This window comes from Sebastes fasciatus, chromosome 3 (genome assembly GCF_043250625.1).
Source record: "Sebastes fasciatus isolate fSebFas1 chromosome 3, fSebFas1.pri, whole genome shotgun sequence".
In the NCBI taxonomy this organism is placed as follows: Eukaryota; Metazoa; Chordata; class Actinopteri; order Perciformes; family Sebastidae; genus Sebastes; species Sebastes fasciatus.
Genome location: NC_133797.1, coordinates 3,240,491 through 3,265,949, shown reverse-complemented (window position 1 = coordinate 3,265,949; position 25,459 = coordinate 3,240,491). Strand labels below are relative to the sequence as shown.

Genomic DNA, 25,459 nt, shown 5'->3' with positions numbered 1-25,459 from the left:
ACTCCAGGTGTCTCCATCGTTGCCCACGTGCGCGTTGAAGTCTCCCAGGAGAACTATGGAGTCCCCTACTGGAGCCCCATACAGGACTCCATTCAGGGTCTCCAAGAAGGCCGAATACTCCGAACTGCTGTTTGGTGCATACGCACAAACAACAGTCAGAGTTTTCCCCCCCATAACCCGAAGGCGTAGGGAGGCGACCCTCTCGTCCACCGGGGTAAACTCCAACGTAGCGGCACTCAGCCGGGGATTTGTGAGTATCCCCACACCCGCCCGGCGCCTCACACCATGGGCAACTCCAGAGAAGAATAGAGTCCAACCCCTATCCAAGAGTACGGTTCCAGAACCGAGGCTGTGCGTAGAGGTAAGCCCTACCAGATCCAACTGATAGCGCTCCACCTCCCGCACAAGCTCCGGCTCCTTCCCCCACAGAGAGGTGACGTTCCACGTCCCCAGAGCCAGCCTCTGCCGCCCGGGTCCAGTCCGTCGAGGTCCCTGGCCTTCACTGCCACCCGTGTGGCAGCGCACCCGACCCAAGCGGTTCTTCCCGCAGGTGGTGAGCCCACAGGATGGAGAGGAGGGGGGTGCCACGTTCCTTTTTCGGGGTATCCCCGGCCGGGCTCCGTGGCAAGCCCGGCCACCAGACGCTCGTTGACGGGCCCTCCGTCTGGGCCTGGCTCCAGACGTGGGCCCCGGGCTTCCTCCGGGCCGGGTAACTCCTCCTCTGCCTCGTGTCGTCATTGGGTTTTTTGTGAACCATTCTTAGTCCGGCCCCTCACCTAAGACCAATTTGCCATGGGAGACCCTACCAGGAGCACGAGGCTCCAGACAACACAGCCCTCAGGGTCATAGGGACACACAAACCTCTCCACCACGTTAAGGTGATGGTTCCCGGAGAGGCTTTATAATATTATGACTTTATTCTCGAAATCTCAGATTTATTTTTTTTCCTCAATATGGCCCTCATACTTACCGCTGTACCATAGACCTCCAACAATGATTAATAAAAATGAAAATGTAAACGAAAAAAAGTTATTCATTTCCACTAATTTTTTTAAAAATCCACAGGGAGCCACTGGAGAGGGGCTCCGGAGCCGCAGGTTGCTTACCCCTGCTCTAGTGTCAGCTACTGCAGCATAAAGAGGAAATATACCACAGACGTTGTGTTCAGTGTGTGTATCATAATGCCTTACTTTTCTCTAGGTGGTTCACTTTGGGAGCGGGAACCTGGCATGTTGTCGGCACCCTTGGCAGCAGTTACACCAGCGGGCGGCTGTGTCCCGTCCGGCTGTGTCCCGTTGGCGTTGGTGCTGGAGGGCGGGGCTTGGGACCTGGAGCGGAGTAGCTTCCTGTCCCGTTGGGCCTCACCTCCAGTGGCTGGGTTGTTCAAGGAGCTGCCCAGGCTCCCAGGCCGCTCCCCTGACCCCGAAAACCATTCTCCTGATTTGGTGAGAATCTCCTGCTGTTTACGGCAGAGGTTGCATACCCACATTACCTACAAGGGGTTGAAAGGACAAACATGTTTGCATGCTGGATTCGGTAGCATTACAGGAGAACATTAAATAAATGGAATACCTAACCAAAAAAGTGGTTAGGCATGCCTGTGACTAGAGTTGTTCCGATACCGATACCAGTGTCAGAAATGCTTCCGAGACCGCCCCAAATTTGGTTTTAGCGAGTACGCCAGTTTATGCACCAACTCGATACCATAACTTATTAAACCAGAAAAAAATCAACTTGTTTAACTGTAAATCAGTTCTTCCTTACTGCTCCAAAACAGTGTGCTGTCTCCCTGGATGTATCATGGCTGCCTCTGGCAACTACTGTTTTACGCCTGGGACACACAGGGAACGTCAGGAGCGCGTGGCGTCTGCGTGGCGTGGTTGCTGCGTGATTCACGCATCGGGTGTTCACACCAGCTGCGTTTCAGATGCTTGTCTGCTGCTGCAGCTGCTGTTGTCAGACCTTTCTTTCTACATAGAGTTTGCCTTTTAATGGCCATTTCATTTCATTATAAATATAATTTATATTTATTTTAGACAGAGAAAGGTTAAGAAACGTGTGATAATTTATGAATAATAGTAATAATCGACAATTGAAATTCCGAACTATATTCATTCATGGAGCTCTCCAAGTCACTGCATGTTCTACAACACTGTCCGACACACATTTCAGAATAAAAGCCACGGGTCAACAAATGAAGGAATTCTATCCTCAGAAAAAATGCTTGAGGGCTTTTATTTTGAAATGAAAGCAGGAAGTGTTGATTTAAAAATAAGTCTTTACTTTTTTTCATCTCCGTAACATATTCTGAAACTGTAGTAATCTTGCTGGTATGATGTCAATATACAGTCAATAGATCACCTTCATTGTCCGTGACATATTCTACAGATGTGACGTGCGTGAAACGTGGTGAGACGTTCCTGGTGTGTTTCGAGCTTTAGAGCAGCATAAAAGAACTGATTGCAGCTAGTTTGTCAGGTAACGATAGCAAACAACAGCAGAGCGGTGCTAGTGGAAGTAGTAGTAGTAGTAGTGGTAGTCAGAGCGAGGAAAATGTCAGCAATGTGGCAATATTCCACAGTGGAAAATCCAACAAGTAGAACGTTGATATGTCCAGTATGTAAGGCTTCCGTTTAGAAGGGTGGCAGCACCCTAGTAGGGTGGGGGTTGTGAATGTGGGGAAGGAAAAAACAGTATCGGAACATCTCTACCTGTGACACAAAAATCTGCACAAACCACACAACACAGATTAATTTTATTGAACATATATATCATCGCACCAAACAATTACAGCATTGTTAACTTCATGTGAGCAGATTCAAGTTCTCCTAGACGTTAAAACGTCTTGTGCCCATCAACTTTCACCGTCACCTTTTACAGCGTCTTTTAGCTCACATGAATGTCAGTAAGCCACCTTTAAAGATCCCATATCGTGCTCATTTTCAGGTTCATACTTGTATTTTGTGTTTCTACTAAAACATGTTTACATGCTGTTATGTTCAAAAAATCCTTTACTTTCCTCATACTGTCTGCCTGAAGATACCTGTATTTACCCTCTGTCTGAAACACTCCGTTTTAGTGCATTTCAAGGGAATTGCAACAGAATTGCATTGCTAGGCAACAGTTTGGGTCCATGTTTACTTCCTGTCAGCTGATGTTATTTACATACACTGCAACAGGAAATAAACTGGGACACATTTAGAATGTTTATCTTTTAAACCGTGTAATGGTCTAAATATTGTATATTTGTGACATCACAAATAGACAGAAATCCTAACGGCTTGTTTCAAATGCACAATGTCTGAATACGGGCTGTGTGTGTTTCTCCGTATATTGAGCGTTTGATAGTCGATATTGATATTGATAGTTTAACAGTATTTATATAGCATTTAAACCTGCTTTATAATATAAAAGACATGAAAATCTAATTTTTTACAATATGGCACCTTTAAAAAAACGATATTCCTCCACATGCTTTCCTTTCCTTCCTTCGCTACAGCTAATCAAATATTAGAGAGCACTCAGACATGACAGACTGTGCTGTTTCAACATATCCATTATCTGTGAACACAGTGGAAGCTATTGTAAGTTCTGTACTGCTATTTAGAAAAACTGCAGAACCTCCCGAAGAGCTCAAGTTTCTCCTGCCCTGTGGTTGTATTGCTGTGAATCTTATGACTCTTATTGCATTGTAACCCATTAATAAAATGCATTATTTTTTTAGATCGCTCATGTTGGTGATTTAATAAAAACAATACACTTTACAGGGCTACAAAGAATACTGTAACATGGTAGAGGAGGAAGGGGAAATGAATTACTCTATATATGTATTGTTTTCATCCAAAAGGAGAATGAGTAAAGCCGTTCTAGTCGGTGCATCATCTTTGCACATGCAGGTATTTTCTGTTATTTAGACTCTAAAAATGCACCATAAGACTGATTTGCACAGCCAAGATAACATTCGATTGCTCTAAATCAAACCCTATAGACAACATCGAATACTCACACGTAGCCATGGCTACTGAATATCACCTCACTCCGACAGCACAAAAACAGGATTTATCTCCCTCCGCATTTATAATCCCAACGGTTTATTTTTCAGAGAACAAATCCAAAGTAAAGAGGAAACGCAGTCATCCCTTGTATTCCACTGCAGAACCTTGGCACAGGTTGAAAACAAAAAACGCCTCAGGGACCTCCGGGAACCCCAAAATGTTACTCCTTGACGGCCGCTGGTGTGGACTGTTAGCAGTCAGTTTAGCAGTTAGCAGTTAGCCTTCAGCGCGCCAAAGCACATTCATCATGGCCTGATTGAATCCTAGTTGGCGCATGTCCAGACTAATCTAAAGTAAATCAGCTGCCCGCACGGCCCACAGCTGTCGGGCAGCCGCCCAGCCACACACTACTCTCTCTCTCTGTCTTTCTCCACCTCTTTACCTCAGATGAGGGGCCACAGATTAGCAGTGGCCAATAATCCGTTCAGCCCCTCACCATTATTCAACTCCTCATCAGATGACAATACCAGCTCACGATTCACAACGTCTAACCCTCTCCTCCATCATCCCCCCGAGGGCAAACCTACACAGGTTAGAGATTAAGCCCAGAATCCCCCCCCCCCCTCTTCCTTCTTTCCCAGTGCATGATGGGATATTAGATACTTTATGTAGGCTACATTCAAATGTACAGAAACAACAATTGTCATACTCGCCAACATTGAGACTTCAAAAATAGGGAGGATTTCAAAATGAAAGAGGAGGTCTGGGGGTCCTCTATCAGAAAAATGTGAGTTTCAGAGACTGTTTCCTGCATTTTGGTGACTTTTAAAGGGAATAAAGATGGCAAAAAAAATATTAACTCTTGCAACAGCATTTTTAATCTTCAATTCTTTGAATTCTCAGGAAAGAAAACAGAATAATTCACCCCTCTGGCGTGAACGTGTATGAGTCTCTGGCATAAACTAATATTCATCAGTTTTTATTGGTTCATTCATTCATTTTTTGCCGTTGCTTGAGTATTTCTTCTCCCTCTCTCACTCACTGAAGGTCCTTTCAGACACAACGCGACAACGGCACCACTGCGCTCTGACACCCATTATTTCCTATTTCAAAGTGGACGTTTTAATAACGCAAATTTGTTTTAAAGCCACTCATTTCTTTAACACATTAACGCAACTTGCGATTGTTAAGGTTGTAGCGGGCTCAGATTTAAAGCTAGAGTGAAGATACTGGTATCACATGAAACTATAAAAAATCCATCGGTACCAACCATGTCATACCAGCTTGTCGCGAAGGAGGTTAAATAACGCTCCAAAGTTACGCTAATTCTTTGACGAGGAAAAACTGTCACGGCCATCTTCAAAGGGGTCCCTTGACCTCTGACCTCCAGATATGTGAATGTAAATGGGTTCTATGGGTACCCACGAGTCTCCCCTTTACAGACATGCCCACTTTATGATAATCACATGCAGTTTTGGGGGCAAGTCATAGTCAAGTCAGCACACTGACACACTGACAGCTGTTGTTGCCTGTTGGGCTGCAGTTTGCCATGTTATGATTTGAGCATATTGTTTTATGCTAAATGCAGTACCTGTGAGGGTTTCTGGACAATATCTGTCATTGTTTTGTGTTGTTAATTGATTTCCAATAATAAATATATACATACATTTGCATAAAGCAGCATATTTGCCCACTCCCATGTTGATAAGAGTATTAAATACTTGACAAATCTCCCTTTAAGGTACATTTTGAACAGATAAAAAATGTTGGATTAATTTGTGATTAATCGCGATTAAATATTTTAATCGATTGATAGCCCTAATTTTCAGCGGTTCAATCAGCACCCGGGCGGGCTGTGAGTAGATCTATAGGTTGCTTTGCTTCTCGCTTCCAACGAAGAAGAGTAAATGCCCTAATCCATGAGCTTAATCCCTGAATGAGAGCATCATATAGAAAAACACACATCATGGGACGAATGTGTTCTCAAACGGAAGAGAGACATTAAAAACACATCTCATCTTCTAATGGCACGCCTCCATGTGTTTGTTATGTGCTAGATGGGGGGGAGGGTAAACAATAAAGAAGTTATAGAACACACACGCACAGACACACACACACACACACACACACACGCACAGGATATAATACATATAATCCTTCACTGGAGTGATTGTGCTCTGGATAGCCTGAAAGATATTGTAGGGGGAATTAATTGTGTGTGAATGTGTGTGTGTGTGTGTGTGTGTGTGTGGGAATGTCAGTGTGCGTGTGTGTGTTTATGTCCATAAGATGCAAAAAGCCCCAACCTGTAGTGTGTGTGTGTGACACATGTATTTGTAGTAGTGCTTGCTGCCGGACCAGCCGAAGCGTGATGTCGGACCCTCGGCTAACCCGACCAATCGGCTCGCTGCATCCACAGGCAGCCCACTCTATAGTGTCACCCTGAGTTCATCTCTTCACTGTGGAGCGCGATGTGCTGTGGGATGATGTGTCTGCGTGTGTGTGGGTATGTGTACAGTATGTATATGTAGAACATTTCTGAAACCTTCTTGCCTAGAAGAGCGTGGCGTGGGCGACTGCCTGTAGGCGAGATATGTGTGTGTGTGTGTGTGTGTGTGTGTGTGTGTGTGTGGAGAATAAGCAGTGCCATCTCGCTCATGTAATAATGTCAACCTCCTTCTGCCTAAAAAATGTGCTTCTCCATGGTAACCAAATCACGGAGAGCCAGTGAGAGAAAGGGGGGACAAGTGTGTGTGTGTGTGTGTGTGTGTGTGTGTGCGTGTGTGTGTGTGCCTGTAAAACTGAGAAAGAGAGAAACAGAGAGAGTGCGTCAGGACTGAAGGATAATAACAGCAGAGAAAACAAAACAAAAAAACCTGCACGAATGCCATTTAGACTGTCTCGAGTTACCATTGTGTTTGCTTTCTGATATGAATCTGAGGATGGATTTCCTCTCCTTCCCTTTCCTCACCTTATTTCCTTTTCTCTCCCTTCCTTTCCTTGCCATTTATTTCCTTTCCTTCCCATTATTTTCTCTCCTTTCATTCCGCTACTCTCCTTTATTCCTTTCAATTCCTTTTATTTCTGTCAAAGTTAACGTGACAATAACGTGTTAACGTAAATTTGTTTTTTAATTTCTTTAACGTAAATTGATCTTTCGGAGGTTGTAGCGGGCTCTAGAGTGAAGCTCTGATACTGGCATCATTTGAAACTAGAAAACCTAATGAATCCATCGGTTCAAACCATGACATACAAGCTTGTCATGAAGGAGGTTAATTAATGCTCCAAACTTATGCTAAATTTTGGCGAGGAAAAAACTGTCATGGCCATTTTCAAAGGGGTCCCTTGACCTCTGACCTCCAGATCAGTGAATGTAAATGGGTTCTATGGGTACCCACGAGTCTCCCCTTTACAGACATGCCCACTTTATGATAATCACATTCAGTTTGGGGCAAGTCATAGTCAAGTCAGCACTCTGACACACTGACAGCTGTTGTTGCCTGTTGGGCTGCAGTTTGCCATGTTATGAATTGAGCATATTTTTTTTATGCTAAATGTATAATAAATGGATAATATTTGTCATTGTTTTGGGTTGTTAATTGATTTCCAATAATAAATATATACATACATTTACATAAAGCAGCATATTTGCCCAACTCCCATGTTGATAAGAGAATTAAATACATGACACAAATAAAAAAATGTGTGATTAATTTGTGATTAATCCAGATTAACTATTTGAATCAATTGACAGCCCTAGTTCCTTTCCTGTCCTTTGTTCCTGTCCTTTTGTTTCTTATCATTTCCTCCTCTCCCTTCCATTTCCTTTTTCTCTATACTCCATTCATTTCCTTTCATCTCTCCTCACCCTCTAGCTCAGCTGACACACCTGGCTGACTTGACAAATGAAGACACCACACACCTGTCACTCATGCTTCTCTATCCCACACTCCCTTCCCTTCATCTCCCGCCCCCCCGGCGCTGCTCCATCCATCTGCTGACAAAATGGTGAAGGCGTGTGTCTGCAGCTCTGCCAACAGCGGCAGCATTCAACAGCAGCTCGCGACGAGAACAGCATTCATTTAGGCCCCGAATTGTGTGAACATCAGCTTTTCCTTAAATGGGCAGAATAAATGGGAGCCTTGGGGGTGGGGAGGGGTGTGTTTGGCTTTCAGTCAGCGTGTGCAGTGACCCTGCCCTCAACACACACACACACACACACACACACACACACACACGACAGAATGACATATGAGGCAGTGCTGGGTGTAAACTGCCATCGTTCAGGGAATGGTAAATCCTGAATGGTGGGAAGAAAGACGACCGCAAAAGACATAATGCTCCATTTCCCCTAATAAGGTAGTAGATCAACTCTACGAGCAGGCCAAAAGCATTCAGCGGTGAGAAAGGCTGAAAGGAGAGCAGAGCTCAAGATCGCGGAGAAGACTCTCTCTTGCTGCCCTCAGTGCTCTACATTACCCAACAAGTCCTTCAAATTGAACAACAAATACTGTACGTATTTGTACGTATTCTGCCCTCTGAAGTGACACACATCTGACGCCCCTATGGAGAGGCGAAGTCCTGCCCCTTCCTGTGGACCACCATGGGACCTGATTTCGGAAAAAATATATACGGTAGTCGACGGTGCCGTGAATCACAATTTCTTTACTTGCAAAATGATCTTTAAACTGGCAAACATCATATATGTGATTCATGACGCAATTTAAACAGGATCAAAAAAGTCTTTGTCTCTTGCTGTTGACTAGCGTACATATTCATATCGACATAAGGTCCCATAGAGAGCCAAAGTCCCGTCCCGTGGACCCTCGGGAACCTTATTTTGCAAAAAAAATGAACGGTAGTCAACGGAGGGAGACAAATACTTTTTTTTTTAATTGTGCCATGAATCAAGTCAAGTCAATTTTATTTGGTAGCCCAAAATCACAAATCACAAATTTGCCTCGGGGGGCTTTACAATCTCTACAGGATACGACACCCTCTATCCTTTACAGTACGACCCTCTCATCAGATAAGGAAAAACATAACCAAAAAAAAACTTTTTAACAGCGAAAAAAAAACTCAGGAAGAGCAACAGAGGAGGGATCCCCCTTCCAGGATAGACAGTCTTGCAATAGATGTGTACAGAGTAACAACATAATGAAAATACAACATAGACAATCCATATGACAAAAAAGAATACATATAATGTGAACATATGTGAGAAGGTGGATCAGAGGTAGAGTCAGAGCAACACGACCTCCTCTCCACGGCAAACAGATAGAGCCAGAGCAACATGACCTCCTCTCCACACCAAACAAATAGAGCCCGAGCAACACGACCTCCTCTCCACGCCAAACAGATAGAGCCAGAGCAACACAACCTCCTCTCCACGCCAGACAGGTAGAGCCTGAGCAACACGACCTCCTCTCCACGCCAAACAGATAGAGCCAGAGCAACACAAGCTCCTCTCTACACAAGATAGGTAGAGCCAGAGCATTATGACCTCCTTTCCACGCCAAACAGATAGTGCCTGAGCAACATGACTTCCTCTCCATGCTAGATAGGTAGAGCCAGAGCAACACGACCTCCTCTCCATGCCAAACCGATAGAGCCAGAGCAACACAAGCTCCTCTCCATGCCAGATAGGTAGAGTCAGAGCAACACAACCTCCTCTCCACGCCAGACAGGTAGAGCCTGAGCAACACGACCTCCTCTCCACGCCAAACAGATAGAGCCAGAGCAACACAAGCTCCTCTCTACACAAGATAGGTAGAGCCAGAGCATTATGACCTCCTTTCCACGCCAAACAGATAGTGCCTGAGCAACATGACTTCCTCTCCATGCTAGATAGGTAGAGCCAGAGCAACACGACCTCCTCTCCATGCCAAACCGATAGAGCCAGAGCAACACAAGCTCCTCTCCATGCCAGATAGGTAGAGTCAGAGCAACACAACCTCCTCTCCACGCCAGACAGGTAGAGCCTGAGCAACACGACCTCCTCTCCACGCCAAACAGATAGAGCCAGAGCAACACAAGCTCCTCTCTACACAAGATAGGTAGAGCCAGAGCATTATGACCTCTTTTCCACGCCAAACGGATAGTGCCCGAGCAACATGACTTCCTCTCCATGCTAGATAGGTAGAGCCAGAGCAACACGACTTCCTCTCCATGCCAAATCGATAGAGCCAGAGCAACACAAGCTCCTCTCCATGCCAGATAGGTAGAGTTAGAGCAACACAACCTCCTCTCGATGCCAAACAGATAGTGCCCGAGCAACACAACCTCCTCTCCACGCTAGATAGGTAGAGCCAGAGCAACATGACCTCCTCTCCACGCTAGATAGGTAGAGCCCAAGCAACACGACCTCCTCTCCACACCAAACAGATAGAGCCAGAGCAACACAAGCTCCTCTCCACGCCAGATAGGTAGCCAGAGCAACACGACCTCCTCTCCATGCCAAATAGATAGTGCCCGAGCAACACGACCTCCTCTCCTAGCTAGATAGGTAGAGCCAGATCAACATGACCTCCTCTCCACGCTAGATAGGTAGAGCCAGAGAAACACGACCTCCTCTCCATGCCAGAAAGGTAGAGTCAGAGCAACACAACCTCCTCTCACATATGATGTTTGTCAATTTAAAATATAATTTGGCAAGTCAAGACTGTCTCCTCAAAACGGCATCTGCCGCTTTCCGTTAATTTATCTCCAGGAAGAAGAGACGGTAAAGAAGGGAGCAAACGGGAGAGACAGTCAGTGTGTTGTTTCGTATAATCCACTGCGTTGATTGCACCCAATCACTGCACACACAAATGCTGTTGTGAAAGAGCGTCCGGTGCTGGTGGACGGTGCAACACCGAAACGTCCCAAAACTGCATTTCAAACGGGTTTCATCTAAACCAGGTTGAAAATAGAAGCACTCTGGTTGCCATGGCACTGAATTACGTCTGACTATTGGCCACACCCCCATTCTCTGTTTGAGAAAGAACGTTAACCAAAAAACAGGAAGTAAAACTGTCTGGAGGGGGGCTTTAACAGCTAAACAGTACACTACAAGATGTTTCTGAAAACATTTTACGTGAGAAATAGGCATTACAGTTACAGAATATTGACTCATATTTGAGCAGCGCTGCCTAGTTTGACCATTTCGTCAGTTTGAGTTCAGGAACGCTCTCTCTCTGAAATGACCTGTGATTGGCCAAAGTCTCGCGTCACTAGATTTTTTTAAAAGGGTAAGAGAGTGATACCAGTTAAAAGGAGATGCTTTAGAATGGACGGATGAAGGGAACAAAGAGTGTTACAGAGGCTACTACAGATACAGTGGTGTATGAGAAGAGAGGAGTGGCGTGTGAGGAGGAGGAGGAGGAGGAGGAAAGAGCAGCGGGTTAGTCATCTAGTACTGAGAAACATGATTGAGATTACGCAGTGCATCCTCCCTTCCGGATAAAAGTGCAGTGTCAGCTTGATGCAGTAAGCTAGCAAAACTCAATATGGCTGTATAGGTGTAAATGTGAACGCACGTCTCTGTGTGTTGTGTGTTTCTGGTAAACTGTCGGCCATAAACTAATTATAACCACTCAGGGTACCAAATACTTACAAATAAAACGGCTGCAACCAGACTACTAAAACCCCCAAAGTAAACATGTACGTCATATATGAAAAATAATCTCAAAATACTTAGCACTAAGCTATAATGTGTGTTTCTAGTACTGTATGTATACTGTATTTTTGTCAAACTATAAAAGGGGTTCAGCACTGGGTTGCACCAGCTACAGTATGCGTGAGTTCAAACAAATCCTAGTTTTAACGTAGGTTAACTTAAGTCAGAGTTTATGAGCTACTAAGATTTTAATGTTGCATCAGCTGAAATAGTTACAAGGTAGGCTTAAGTTACGAGTTAAATCTTACACCTAGCCCCTAGTAGGTGTAAAGTCCTCCATAAAATATGAATAAAAAAACAAGACTTTCGCCCGGGAGACCGGTGTTCGTGTCCCATTTGAAACAAGAAGCCAAAGTTGATTTATTTGTCATGTAACTTCCGTACTTAAATTACAGCACCTCCAGTGTTATTTAAACCCAAACTGCGATCTTATCCTAAACCTAACTGAGTAGTTTAGTTAACTAAGGCTAACCAAGTTAATCCAGTCCTAAACCTAACTGAGTAGTTTAGTTAACTAAGGCTAACCAAGTCAATCCAGTCCTAAACCTAACTGAGTAGTTTAGTTGACTAAGCCTAACCAAGTCAATCCAGTTCTAAACCTAACTGAGTAGTTTAGTTGACTAAGCCTAACCAAGTCGATCTCTTCCTAAACCTAACTGAGTAGTTTTATTTTTAAAAGACTGGAGCAGAAATTGACATGTGTCACGTGTTGCTGGACATTCGTAGGAAAAAGCATGAAAATATTTTGTTGAAAATCGTGCTGAGCGTCATGAAAAGAATTCACATCTATATATACAAATCAAATAGATTACATTTTGTGACTATTTCACGAACTGCCGTGAGACTGTGTTGGTAATTCAGAGGGGATGCTACCTGGTCAAGAACAGGCTTTCAGGATCTCAAGCATTTCCTGAGAGGATTACTGAACATGAAAGCAGCAAGACAACGCAGTGAAATTGGGCAAACGTGGCTACCCGAATTGACAGTGCATACAAATTGAGCAGTATAACAGCAAGTTAAGGAGAACAGGTGTGTTCCCAGGTGGATTCTCCCGTGTTATGCCCGGCTCAGACTACGCGATATCAGCCCGATTATAGCCCGACGCGGCCGTCGTAGGGGATGGGGAACGATAAATGAGTGTCGTGTGCGAAAATCGATCCTCTTATCTCGTGTAGTGTGTCATAGCACACGACAACCGACGCCACGTCTGGGACGCCCCACGACACCCCGAGGAAAAGTCTAGCCTGTCAGAATTTTTCGTTTTGACACGCCTATTGTGACATCTCCAACAACGTGTTCCTTTGCGTTGACCGATCAGGTGCTCTCTCCAGCGCGCAGTCGCAGTCAGGTCACTTGGTAATAAACAAACATGGAGAAAAGGAGGAGGGATGCCGAGTTTGCTGCTGTCAGGTGGGACAACCAAACTGACTGAAGTATGGACAGCCCATACCGTCCTCTCTGTGCCACCCAGGAGCACATCCACAACCCTTTTTTCTTTCTTTTCTTTTTCTTTTCGCAACACCAGACCGCCAGCATCACACACAACGCTTCTGTCGCCATGATTGACAGTTGCTTCAACCCCCTCCCCGATGACGTCTGAACTCGCGCATGATCGTGGAATACGACGTGCCGTGATTGGTCGTGGTCAAACGTGTAGTCTTGCCTGTCACCTGACCAAGACACTGCAAGAGTTTACAGTGCTGTGATTGTTAGATCTGACATGGTGACCATAATCAAAGACAAAAATATCGTATAGTCTGATCCCGGCATTAAACTGTCATTTTCTGGTTTTGTGTGTAGTTGCACCACCATATTTTCCCCCTAAAAATGCAACTGCCTACAGGTGTATATCATAAGCAGCATATCAAAAGCCTGTATGAAGGACATGAGTCAACTTTTCCCTTTTCTATTCAGACTTATTTGCTGCCTTATCTGGATGCATAAGCACAGTCACACAATGAATCCTCTCTCTGACAATTCAAGGGCTCAGAGACATCCCAAACTAAAATTCACTGCCATTCTCTTCACCGTTCCTGACTTTGACAGGGCTCAGCAGTAACAACACTTTGGTGACATATTGCAGCGACCAAGCATTGAGGGGGAAGTGGACAAAGTGGAACATATACTATCTGGGCCCCTCCCGTCTCCCCATGGCAAGGCTGGTCTGGTCTCAAACACACAGGCAGGGAAAAGCATGCACAGGCATGAGTGTGCATTCATTACGCATTCAGATAAATGGTCTGTAGGTAGTGCTTTCTTATACGCATGCCATCTGAAATGCCAATCTCCCCGTCCCCCATTTTTGTCAAGGATTTGAACCAGTATCCGTTGGGCCCCCCCGTTCAGCACAGCCATGCCTACAGCCATAGGAAGAGGGGTCAGGATGGGTCAGAAGGGTCAGACGTCCTATATTATTATGGCTCATGCTCGCTCTGCCCGCCAGTTGATTTTCAGGGTCTGCATTCATTCTCAGAATTAGAGTACTGATGCAGGATCACCAGCCAGCTGCCCTGGGACCGCTTAACCGCAATGATCTGTGAGGCGAAAAACTGATAGTGGGGTCTGAATTCCTGTTCTGATACTGTGAATGAGCACAGACCCGAGTGTGAAGGGGAGACAATAGTAGTGACCCATGCAGCAAAATCCATCACCCAGCAGGCCTTACCCTGTCCTTCACTATGAGACACTTTGCAAGGGGAGGAGACAGACAACGGACACAGAGTTAGTCAGGGTTTACACTGGGGAGAAAATCCTCTGAGGACACAATAGCTCCACCCCACAAAGTACAGTTAATGCTCTGAGAAATCAAAGTTAACAAAAAACCATGACCTATCAGGGACTCGCTCTGTTCAGTTAAGTCAGTAATCCATAAGTGGATTTGTACACACACACTGGCTCCGTTCCAATCCGATAGCTCGCTCTCTTGCATCTGATATTGTTGGTTTTCAACCCTTTTTTTTCTTTCAGCTGGGAAATTGTAGGTCTGGCCAATATGGAAGAAACTAAAATTAGAAATATTCTCCATCACCGTTCCGGGGTATAGAAGTCAACATGCTGTAAAACAGACAAGAGAGATCTCAACTCCAGATTTGAACACAGCCAGCATTTTTTTTTAACCTTCAGTTGGCACAAACATCACATTCACAGCACAGAGAGAGAACACCAAAAAAAAAAGATGCTAACCACTTTGTCCTCCTTTGTGGCATGCAGTCCAGGTAGCAGTGAGTAGTGAGAGAAGTGACGGTGGAAGTCAGGAAAGGAGAAAGAAAGAATGAAAGAACATAAAAGATATAAGAAATAGAGGTGCAGAGAGGGTGAATTTGTGAAATGGGATATTGGACAGATTGTAGGAAAAGGAAAAAAAGGGGGAAAAGAGGGGAAAAGAGGACGTGGTGCAAACATTTGTTAATAACATTCTGCAGAATTGATACTTCATATTCAGTGAGAGAGTGTGAGGCGGTGGAGACAACAGTATGTGGATGTATGTGACCACTGACATGTTAGACTGTTAGCGACATGCATGACCCAGCTCGGCATGACCTTCATGACCTGTGACAGCATCAGGATGTGTCACAGTTCCTCAGCACGAAGAGGAAACTGGGACACCAGAAGCCACACGGAGCACATTCTTCCCCTAAACCTCTGTCTATATACACTCCCATAGAAATCTGTCCAGGTCTTTTTAAAATATAAATTAAATAAATAATAGTAATTATCATTTGATCCTCTTTGTTTTGACCTCAGGATATAAACTAATTAGTTCACGGAGGTTGTTGTTTTTACTTACTTCTTAATGAATGCTGTGAATGAATGTAAATACAGTGTGATGAATTAATACATTTATTATTTCCAATCCCTTTTTAATAATATAGTATGTTCATTATAATGTCAAGCAGGGGCAAAGCGCTGTGGCCTAATCGGTGTTTGGATGGCATTTGCACAGCATGTAGCTGGGATGCCTTCTGCAGGGCACTGTGCAGCACTACACAGCTCTGTCATTAGGAACTGATGAATTATTACAGTAAGCTGCTTAGAAACAAATAAGAGTGTATTGCCTAATATTTCTATCCCAAAATTTTGCGATTTTAAAAAATCCCTAAAGTGCTATATTTATATAATGATTTGTAACATGTCATGATAATTGATATTGAAGTGTCTTTCAAAACTTCATTATTTTCACTAAGTCTTTCATTGGAGTTCAGTCTATTCCAAATAAGGCTCTGTATGATTTCTGAGTTTGTGTTCAGAGCTTGTGGTTGCAATGTGGTCCCTTTCTAAACCTGTGAAAAACTTGTGATTTGTAACTATAGTTGTTGTGCACCGACCCAATATCACGCCAAAGCGTGTAACTGACCCGCCGGTCCACCAGAGGAAAGTGTGTCAGTGTCAAGTTTTGCCTCACAGAGACGTAAATATTACACATCTGTATTAACGTGCAGTACCAGCAGGGGGCAACAAAGCCACTCACTTAGGATTAGGCAACAAAACCCCTTAGTTAGGTTAAGGGAAAACGTCATGGTTGGGCTTAAAATAAGTACGTAAACTAAGTAAAACACGTTCGGAAATAACGTAACGTCAGTACGGAAAACACGCGACAAACATCACGTTACGTTTTAAAGGGACAGTATGTAAGTTTTTACACATATAAACGTTTTTTAATCGTTTTTTATTGCCAATGTGTGAACAGGTTGTAACCTAAGAAATGACACCTTCCGCTACTTTCTGTGTTTCCTCTATCAGCGTGTAGATGCTTTTAATGTGAAGAATGCGGGATGTTTTTTTCTGGGAAAATGTGACGTGATGTGACGTCATGCGCACTTGCGAGTACCTTTATTTTCAGCCAAAGGCCAACAAACGACCAGCCCCCACCACAACTCAGACTCCAACACAAACTCCACAGAAGCACGAAACAATGTGAAGCCCGTCTTGCAAAACAAGAATGTGACCGATGTCGGGGGGTTGAAAGATATAGTGATATTGTGGTTTTAGCTGCTAATATTGCTAATGTTAATCAACATGATGCCTGTCAATCACGTTCAGTCTCGTGTGTGTCGCCTCACTGTTTTGACCGATGCTCGCGAGCACAGGCACGAGCAACAGGACGCTGACTGACGTTGACTTAACGGATACAAGTGTCACTGTTAACAAGCTATTTCTGATTCTTCTACTTCGAGCCCCTTTAAAAGGCAAACTGCTAACTAGAGGAAAACACAGTGCGCTGCTGATGTGGGCTAGATGAGCACACTGTAGGCAGGAGAAGGTTTTTATGTAATGAAACAGAGCTCACCCTTTCCTAACCCTGTTATTCTGCTTGGCCGGCCTGGACGACCCGGGACAGAGGCAAGCACCGCCGAGACCAAAAGAGTTTCACTTCTGATGCATCCCTCCCACACAAATTATACACACACACACACACACACACACACACACACACACAACCTTGCACAAACGTACACAGAAAAGAAACGAAAGACAATTTTGTGTTCTCTTATCCCTTATAAGCAAGTGTAGAAATTCAGATCTGTTTTGGTTGCAGTGATGCAATAAATCATGCATGTAACTTTGATAAATAAAGTAGTTGCATTATCAGAAATCCTTGTAATAGGCTTTGATAAGTGTTGAAAGTAAACATACCATATGATTGAAATATTCTCTTACATTGTAATTCAATGTGAAACATAATTTTCACTATTTATAGTTACGTCCCCATGCAGGAGATAACAATGGAATTTAAGGGCGTTTTCCCACCTGTAGTTTGTTTGCTCTGGTCTGAATCAGGGACCAAATTGTTACAATGTTGCATGTTGCCTCGAGTTTGGTTTGTGTTCACACTGCAGCATTTACAAGCGGACCAAAAGTTTGGTGTGCAAAGAAACTGCTCTCTAATTGGTCAGAATTTCCATGCTGGAAAACTCCCGGAAGTAAACAAAAGAGAGCAGACTTCCAGAACGCAACAATGGAGGGACAACTACGAGGCTTGATCTTGGCTGTGGTCATCTTTTTTTTACCTCGTAACAATTTTTCACTCAAGGCAAGGATTTCAGTTTGTCGCGGTTGTGACTGGAAAACAATGTAGTGATGCACTGGAGTCGCTGAAGGCGCATATCAAGACGGACGGAGGAGGAGGCGTGCATTAACCCTCCTAAACTGTCACATGCTCATCGGCCGAAAATATTTTCAAAGATCCATCAGGTGTGCCCGTGGTCTTCAACACAGCCTGACGTTACACCTGTTTAGTACTGATGCGAATAGCGAAGGCAAGCGTAGGCTCTTTTGTAGTAATGATGTCTGGTGTCTGGTGTTGACGTGCACAGCACTGCTCACTACCGGAGCCGGTTTAAAGGTAATGAAAGGTATTGAATATGTTTTGTATTTGGTATAAACCCAGTTAATTTGACTGGACACACACATATCCATTGATTCATTGATTCATTATGTCAAAGTGGCAGACAAAAACACACTCACACATACACAAAAAAAAATCCAGTAAGACAGTAAATCTACTAGGCATATATTATTACACATGAAACAATGATTAACAGCAGAAGGTATTTTTCCGTAATCCTGCTGACAAACCTCCTTGTCGGAGGTAATGAATATACATTACATCTGCACTAAATCTCCCTTTCTTTTGAATGTGTTCAATTATTTAGGCCCCTGAAATAAATTCAAATTCCATATTAAAGGTCCCATATCATGCTCATTTTCAGGTTCATACTTGTATTTTTGGTTTCTACTAGAACATGTTTACATACTTTAATATTTAAAAAACACTTTATTTTCCTCATACTGTCTGCTTGAATATACCTGTATTTACCCCGTTTGAAAGGCTCCGTTTTAGTGCATTTCAAAGGAATTGCAATGGAATTATGTTGCTAGGCAACAGCTTGGGTCCATGTTTACTTCCTGTTAGCTGATGTCATTCACATACACTGCAACGGCAAATAAAACAGGACACATTTAGAATGTTTATGTTTAAAACTGTGAAATGGTCTTAATACTGTAGCTTTGTGACATCACAAAATGACAAAAATCCTAACGGCTTGTTTCAAACGCACAGTTTCTGAATACGGGCTGTGTGTATTTCTCTGTGGATTAAGAGTTTCGATACTTTCACAGTATTTATATATCACTTAAACCTGCTTTATAATATAAAAGACATAAATGTCACTTTTTATAATATGGGACCTTTAAAACACTTTATTATATAAAAAGGCCATATTGATTGATGTCATTTTGAGCACAAATTTTCCCCTTCAAATAAATCCTTTATTTTATTTGTTTTATTTATAGATTGCATTTGCATCATGCTATAGTCTCATCCCTGTATTTCCATGGAACAGCCTGTCTGCTGTGAGAGTAATATTAATGGCTTTACCAACAGGGATACTATCTTTATCCCTGTTCTCGTTGGTCTTTGAGTTCTACATACGTGTGGTGCCAGTGTGAGTTCAGGCCCAGCTGGGCTAGGCGGATCCTGAACAGATTGGGGACCAGCAGGCCAAGGATGGAGGGTCCATTGTGAGGTAACGTACCCAGGGAGGAGGTCCTCTCTCTTGGGTTGGAGCCCATAAAATGCTTGAATGGAATGTTTGGTTCATGCATGGACGACGCACTGATCCAACCTGGATCAAATGTATGGTTATAATTTGGTGATACGGTGTGGGTCTTTGTTTTATGATAGTGTGGCCTATAGAGCCTGTACCTAGAGGGAGCACTGCTCAGTGGATTCAGTGGATTGTGGGTTTAAATTAACATCATGCTTTGTTAGTTTGTTTTTCTTTTTAGGCATGCTATGTTTCCCAGAGAGGAAAGCCTACTGACTTTGGTGACTTTTAATCAAGTGCCACCAGCAGGTCAAACTGTTGACTTATCCAGTGACATATCTCTACAACATGGGTGTGTTGGACATTCATGTTTCCCATGGGATGATCTTAAATAACTTGGGTGATTTCTTAATTTTCCTTTTGCACCAAACCTTTGGTTTATGACCAAATACATGCAAAATGAATGACATTCCCATCAGTACTTTGTGTTTAAAGCTAATGAGCAAATCTTAGCTTGCTTACCTGCTAAACTAAAACTATTACCACTGTAAACATTATCCACTCAACATCAGAATGTTAGCATTTTCATTGTGAGCATGTTAGCTTGCTGACGTTAGCATTGAGCTCAGAGCAGCACTGTGCGTGAGTAGAGCTTCACAGCACCGGTAGCATGGCTGTGGACTCTTGTTAACTGTCTCTGCCACGCATGACTCTGTTATTTAATGAGCAGTACAGAATAATCAAACACTTACTGCCTGTTGGGTTAAATGATGGCTCAACTGTCTGTCTGTATCGTCCGTATGTTCCAAAACTCATATTTTCATAAATATGACACGGTAGAGTATGCAGTTTCCTTTTTGTCACTAGCGAGGTAAGATGTTTACATTTGCCATTTTAAACCACTGTCAACACACTGGCCATAGTTACCATCAAAAAAGTAAAAAAAAAAACTAATCTTGCGAGCAAGTAGCTGTGTTATGTTTTTTAATATTTTGGCTAAAAGAAAAAAAAAATCTCTATATTAATACATACTGTATAAGTTTGGAAAAGGGCTGTCAATCGATTAAAATATGTAATGGCGATTAATCGCAAATTAGTCGCACATTTTTATCTGTTCAGAATGTATCTTAAAGGGAGATTTGTCAGGTATTTAATACTCTTATCAAATTGGGAGTGGGGTAATATACTGCTTTATGCAAATATATGTATAATTAGCAACACAATATGAAGACAAATATTGTCCAGAAACCCTCGCAGGTACTGCATTTAGTATAAAGAAATATGCTCAAATCATAACATGGCAAACTGCAGCCCAACAGGCAACAACAGCTGTCAGTGTGTCAGTGTGCTGACTTGATTATGACTTGCCCCAAACTGCATGTGATTATCATAAAGTGGGCATGTCTGTAAAGAGGAGACTCGTGGGTACCCATAGAACCCATTTACATTCACTGATCTGGAGGTCAGAGGTCAAGGGACCCCTTTGAAAATAGCCATACCAGTTTTTCCTTGCCAAGTTTGGAGCGTTATTCAGTACTCCTTACCGACAAGCTAAAACTGAGCCCGCTACAACCGAAAAATCGCAAGTTGAGTTAAAGCTGAAGTAGGCGAGATTGGAGAAAATATGATTAAAAAAGTTATTTTTATAAAACGTTCACTATATCGTGACAGTAATACATGAGACAGGTAACCTGAAAAAAATCATGTTAGTCCGTGTCCTCCGGTGCACCTAACGGCATCTACAAGATTTCACAGACCGGAGGAAAACAAGCAGTCAGAGCTGATCTGGATCAGCTGTGCAGCTGCTGTCTATGAGAGTCGGCTGTCAATCACTACGACCAGCGGTCAAACTAGGCAACGCTGATCAAATATAAATCAATATTCTGTTACTGCAATGTCTATTTCTCTCCTCAGATGTTTCCAGAAACATCTTGTAGTGTACTGTTTAGCTGTAAAATGAGAACGTTTGTGACCCGGCAGCCATGTTGAGATCAGTTGAGGGAATACCAAGCACCACTCACATGACCAGAGCACAGCCATTAGGAACGCTCTCTCTCTCTGAAATGACCTGTGATTGGTCAAAGTCTCCCGTCACGGGCTAGATTTTCTAAAGCCTGAAAACAGAGCCATGAGGAGGAGCAGAAGTCTAGTTTTCTCTCAGAACACTTGAATTGCAATATGCTGAAAGGTTATTATGGAATTTTTGCCCATTGATGCCAAAAAATTGTTACCTAATGAAGCTTTAATGCGTTAAAACAAAGTTATTATCGCGTTAACTTTGACAGCCCTGGTTTGGAACAAACTGAGCAGAGAGCAAAAAGGACAACGATGTAAGCATTGTTAGAGACGTTTTTTGTCTATTTCTATATTTTTTGGGACATTTTGCTGTGAAACTGGGACGCTACTGGAATCCATTATAACCTAACTACAGATGCCGTCCTTCACTACAAACCTATCTGGACCGTGTGCCTCTCTTTTTCTCTCTTTGTTTCTTAAGAAGGTCAGCCCTGTCAATGTTCGACATGCTTGCTTGATGGCTGCGGTGCAGTCACAGGAGACACAGGACAACACAGATGCTGTTACGTTCAAGTGAGCTAAGGTGCTTCGATTCATAACCATTCCACAACACTTCAGCCTCAGACTTGAAATGAGCCCCTATGAGTGGTTGCCAAGCCATTCTTCCAATACACTTTGGTCTCATCAAAGTGTGACCAGGAAGTAACAAAGCAGACAGTAACAAACACAGAAGCAGAAGGAACAACTGTACATCAGCTACAGCAGGAATGAGGTGAGTGTGAGATGGAGACAGGGAAAGGCGGAAGAAGACACGGGTCAGGTTTCTCACATTGTTGGAGCGCAGAGAGACCCGCCCTCCACAGCGAGCGCAGAATTTGGTCTGGCAGTAGGAGCAGAGGTGGCCGCAGCCGTCGGCAAACTTGGTCTTGCGGCAGATACCGCAGGTGGGCGCGTCGTCCTTCAGCTGGGTCTGCTGACGCCGCGTCTCCGCCCCGATGCGACGCACCTCCTGTTTGTAGCTCTCAAACTGCTGGTGCAGTGTTCTGAGAGGAGACAAAAGTTGAAGATTGCTCATTAGTGGCACATCATGCATTCACAAAACTTTTTGTACTTGATGAACTTTACCCCTCCAGCGCTGTTCAGACAGAACCTTCCTGTCTCAATATCCTTACATTCATAAAAACAAAAACAGAGAAGGCCATGGTGGAATTTCTGAATAACTGAATAATTTTTAAAATAAATAAATCTAACAGGAACAAAAGCGATGCACATGTTTGAGAACAACATTTCAGTTCCAGCGAAATAACTGGCAATTAGAGCACCACTTGAAAGGTGCCTTTCAAAAAAAATCATACGCGCAATTAAATGAAACTTCAGTTCAGTTTTGCTCTCTGTGGCTCACAGCCCCCCCACCCCATCCCCTGCTTCCTGGGATGCCTATGATGGAAATAACCCGAGTGTGAATTGCAAATCAGGCCATGTGAAAACACCCACAATGTTGTCTCAACAGAACTGTCAAAGGAATAGTGCATTAGCATACCATGGCTCTCATATAGGGGACCCAGACAGGCACTTTAATTACCTCGCTGAGTGAGAGAGATAGAGAGGAAGGAGATGGCTTCATTCACAGCTTTGCAGCCAATTTGCCTATTTGTGGAAGCAGACAAACTTTAGTTAAGCCTCTGGCAGCACGCTGACTTTACGGTCGTGTCTGCGAGTTATTTGTCGAAAAGAAATTCATCAAGACAATGCAGTGCTCTGGCATTCACACTTTTGCACTTCTGCTGAGGTAAAAATGAGAAATTCGTACTAAAAAATACCCTAAAAAGAAAGTTGAATAAGTGGAAGGCCCACTGGTTAGCAGGCCACTGAACGCCTCCTGCACACTGATTAAACCTACAGTAGGCAGAATACTTTTGGCATCATTGGACAAAAATTCCATAATAACCTTTCAGCATATTTTAATTCAAGTGTTCTGAGAGATAACTAGACTTCTGCTCCTCCTCATGGCTCTGTTTTCAGGCTTTAGAAAATCTAGCCCGTGACTGGAGACTTTGGCCAATCACAGGTCATTTCATTGAGAGAGCGTTCCTATTGGCTGTTCATTCAATGGAGGCAGCTGTCAATCACTCGCGAACTCCGATCAATAGAATAAGAATATTGAATATAAAAGAATATTGATTCATATTTGACATATTTTTGATATATTCATGTTTGACCGTTTGATCAGAGTTTGTGAGTGATTCACAGCTGCTCAGACACGGCAGACTCCAGATCAGCTCTGATTGGTTGTTTTCCTCCGGTCTGTGAAATCTTGCAGATGCCATTAGGAGCACCGGAGGACACCGGAGGACACCGGAGGACACCAGAGGACAACGGAGGAACACGATTGTTTTCAGATTACCTGTCTAATGCACTACTGACAGGATATAGTGACCGTTTTATAAAAAATAACTTTTTTTAATCACATTTGTTCTATATCTACCCACTGCAGCTTTAATGTTTCGCTGAGAAAATCTGCAAAATTCCTAAAGTTTAGCAGTTGATTCATATATGATTAATCATTATCTTAAATCGCATGTTCCAAAATCCCAAACTAACATTCTAATACCCTTTTTTTGTCTCACCATCAGTCCAAAAAACCCAAAGACATTTGCTTTACACTGATATTAAACTAGAGCACCTGGATCTATTGAAAGCAGACATGTCCTCCCGTCTATAGTGCTCAGCTGCTGGGGAGGAAACATGAAGAAAGCATGACCCCTGATCTGTTGTCAGACGCTTTTGGTGGCGGAAAAAATCAAACGGATAACGGTCCTCCACCATGATCCATCAAAAGTCCAGGAACGATACTGCGTCTTTACAGAATACTTTAAAGTTGGGGGGAAAAAAAGTCTGTCTTGAAAAACAAGCTGTCTAAACATGCAATTCCCACAAAGTCTGGAGTCTCACTGAAAAAAAATCAGTCACATGTTGCCAAACAGAAACTTTCCAAGTCCAGGAAATGAGTTGACAGAAGCCAAATGTACATTCCTCTTCACTAGTGCCTTGTCTCTGTGTAGTGCTAGAGCAGAGACAGCAGACTGCCACCATACAGAGCTGGAACAGGGAGGGGACTGGCGGACTGGGACATATTTGGCCAATCAGCTGACTTTGTGACGTGGAATGTAGAATGAATTGTGGGAAAAAAATGTAATCGTGATTAATATTAACTGGAAAAATACACACTGATGTCAAGGTTAGAAAAAATAAATGTCTCGGCTGATACTTTGAATATTATCACGTCATATTAATTTTTCTCAAATATTTGGTATGTAATGTTTAAGTTCAAATGCTGAAGTTTTGTAATGCCTGAAGGGGACTTTATAAGTAAGGGATAATACGGCAAACCGGTCATTGTTGTGAAAGAATCCCCGCGGAGGGGTGGACTCTCATCGCCCTGAAGGGATTTCTTTCACAACAATGACACGGCTACTTACTAGAAAAAATCAATAATTAAAGGTCCTATATTGTAAAAAGTGAGATTTTCATGTCTTTTATATTATAAAGCAGGTCTAAGTGCTTTATAAATACTGTTAAACTATCAAAACGCTCTATATAAGGAGAAATACACACAGCTCGTATTCAGAAATTGGGCGCTTGAAACAAGCCGTTAGGATTTCTGTCCATTTGTGATGTCACAAATATACAATATTTAGACCATTACACGGTTTTAAACATAAACATTCTAAATGTGTCCCAGTTTATTTCCTGTTGCAGTGTATGTGAATAACATCAGCTGACAGGAAGTAAACATGGACCCAAACTGTTGTCTAGCAACGCAATTCCATTGAAATGCACTGAAACGGAGCGAGGGTGAATACAGGTATATTCAGGAAGACAGTATGAGAAAAATAATGGGTTTTTTTTAACATTAGAGCATTAAACATGTTCTAATGGAAACACAAAATACAAGTATGAACTTCAAAATAAGAACGATATGGGTTACGGTCCGCCAGAGTCCGGCATCAGAACTGCGCCCATTGCAACGGTCTGCTATACATAGCAACGTTCTGCAATACATAGCAACGGTCTGCTATAGAGAAATTACAGACCGTAGAACGCCAGAATCGAGTATTCAATACAGCCGTGTAATAACCAGCCGTAATAACCTAGGGGCTCAACATCAAAGCATCTGAGCTGTCTATAATGCAGATTTAGCATAAGTTAACATAAGGAAGATCATCACTGTAGCATGAGAGCAA

The 25,459-nt window shown here is 43.1% G+C and overlaps 1 protein-coding gene across 31 annotated transcripts in view; it reads right to left on the bottom strand.

Moving 5' to 3' along the window:
* The window catches only part of LOC141765101 (regulating synaptic membrane exocytosis protein 1-like), a 126,687-nt gene that overhangs the window by 69,896 nt on the left and 31,332 nt on the right, over positions 1-25,459 (bottom strand). For 25 of the 31 annotated variants that reach the window (XM_074631001.1, XM_074630970.1, XM_074631004.1 and 22 more), the window contains exons 2-5: positions 22,045-22,258; positions 14,836-14,847; positions 14,318-14,338; positions 1,191-1,492 (exon numbers count right to left, since the gene is read on the bottom strand). In XM_074631001.1, coding sequence (XP_074487102.1) covers positions 1,191-1,492; positions 14,318-14,338; positions 14,836-14,847; positions 22,045-22,258 — 549 coding nt within the window. Of the gene's footprint in view, positions 1-1,190; positions 1,493-4,006; positions 4,356-14,317; positions 14,339-14,835; positions 14,848-22,044; positions 22,259-23,898; positions 24,286-25,459 lie in introns of those variants that run through there. The other 6 variants (XM_074631006.1, XM_074630971.1, XM_074630975.1 and 3 more) reach the window with 5 other exon arrangements.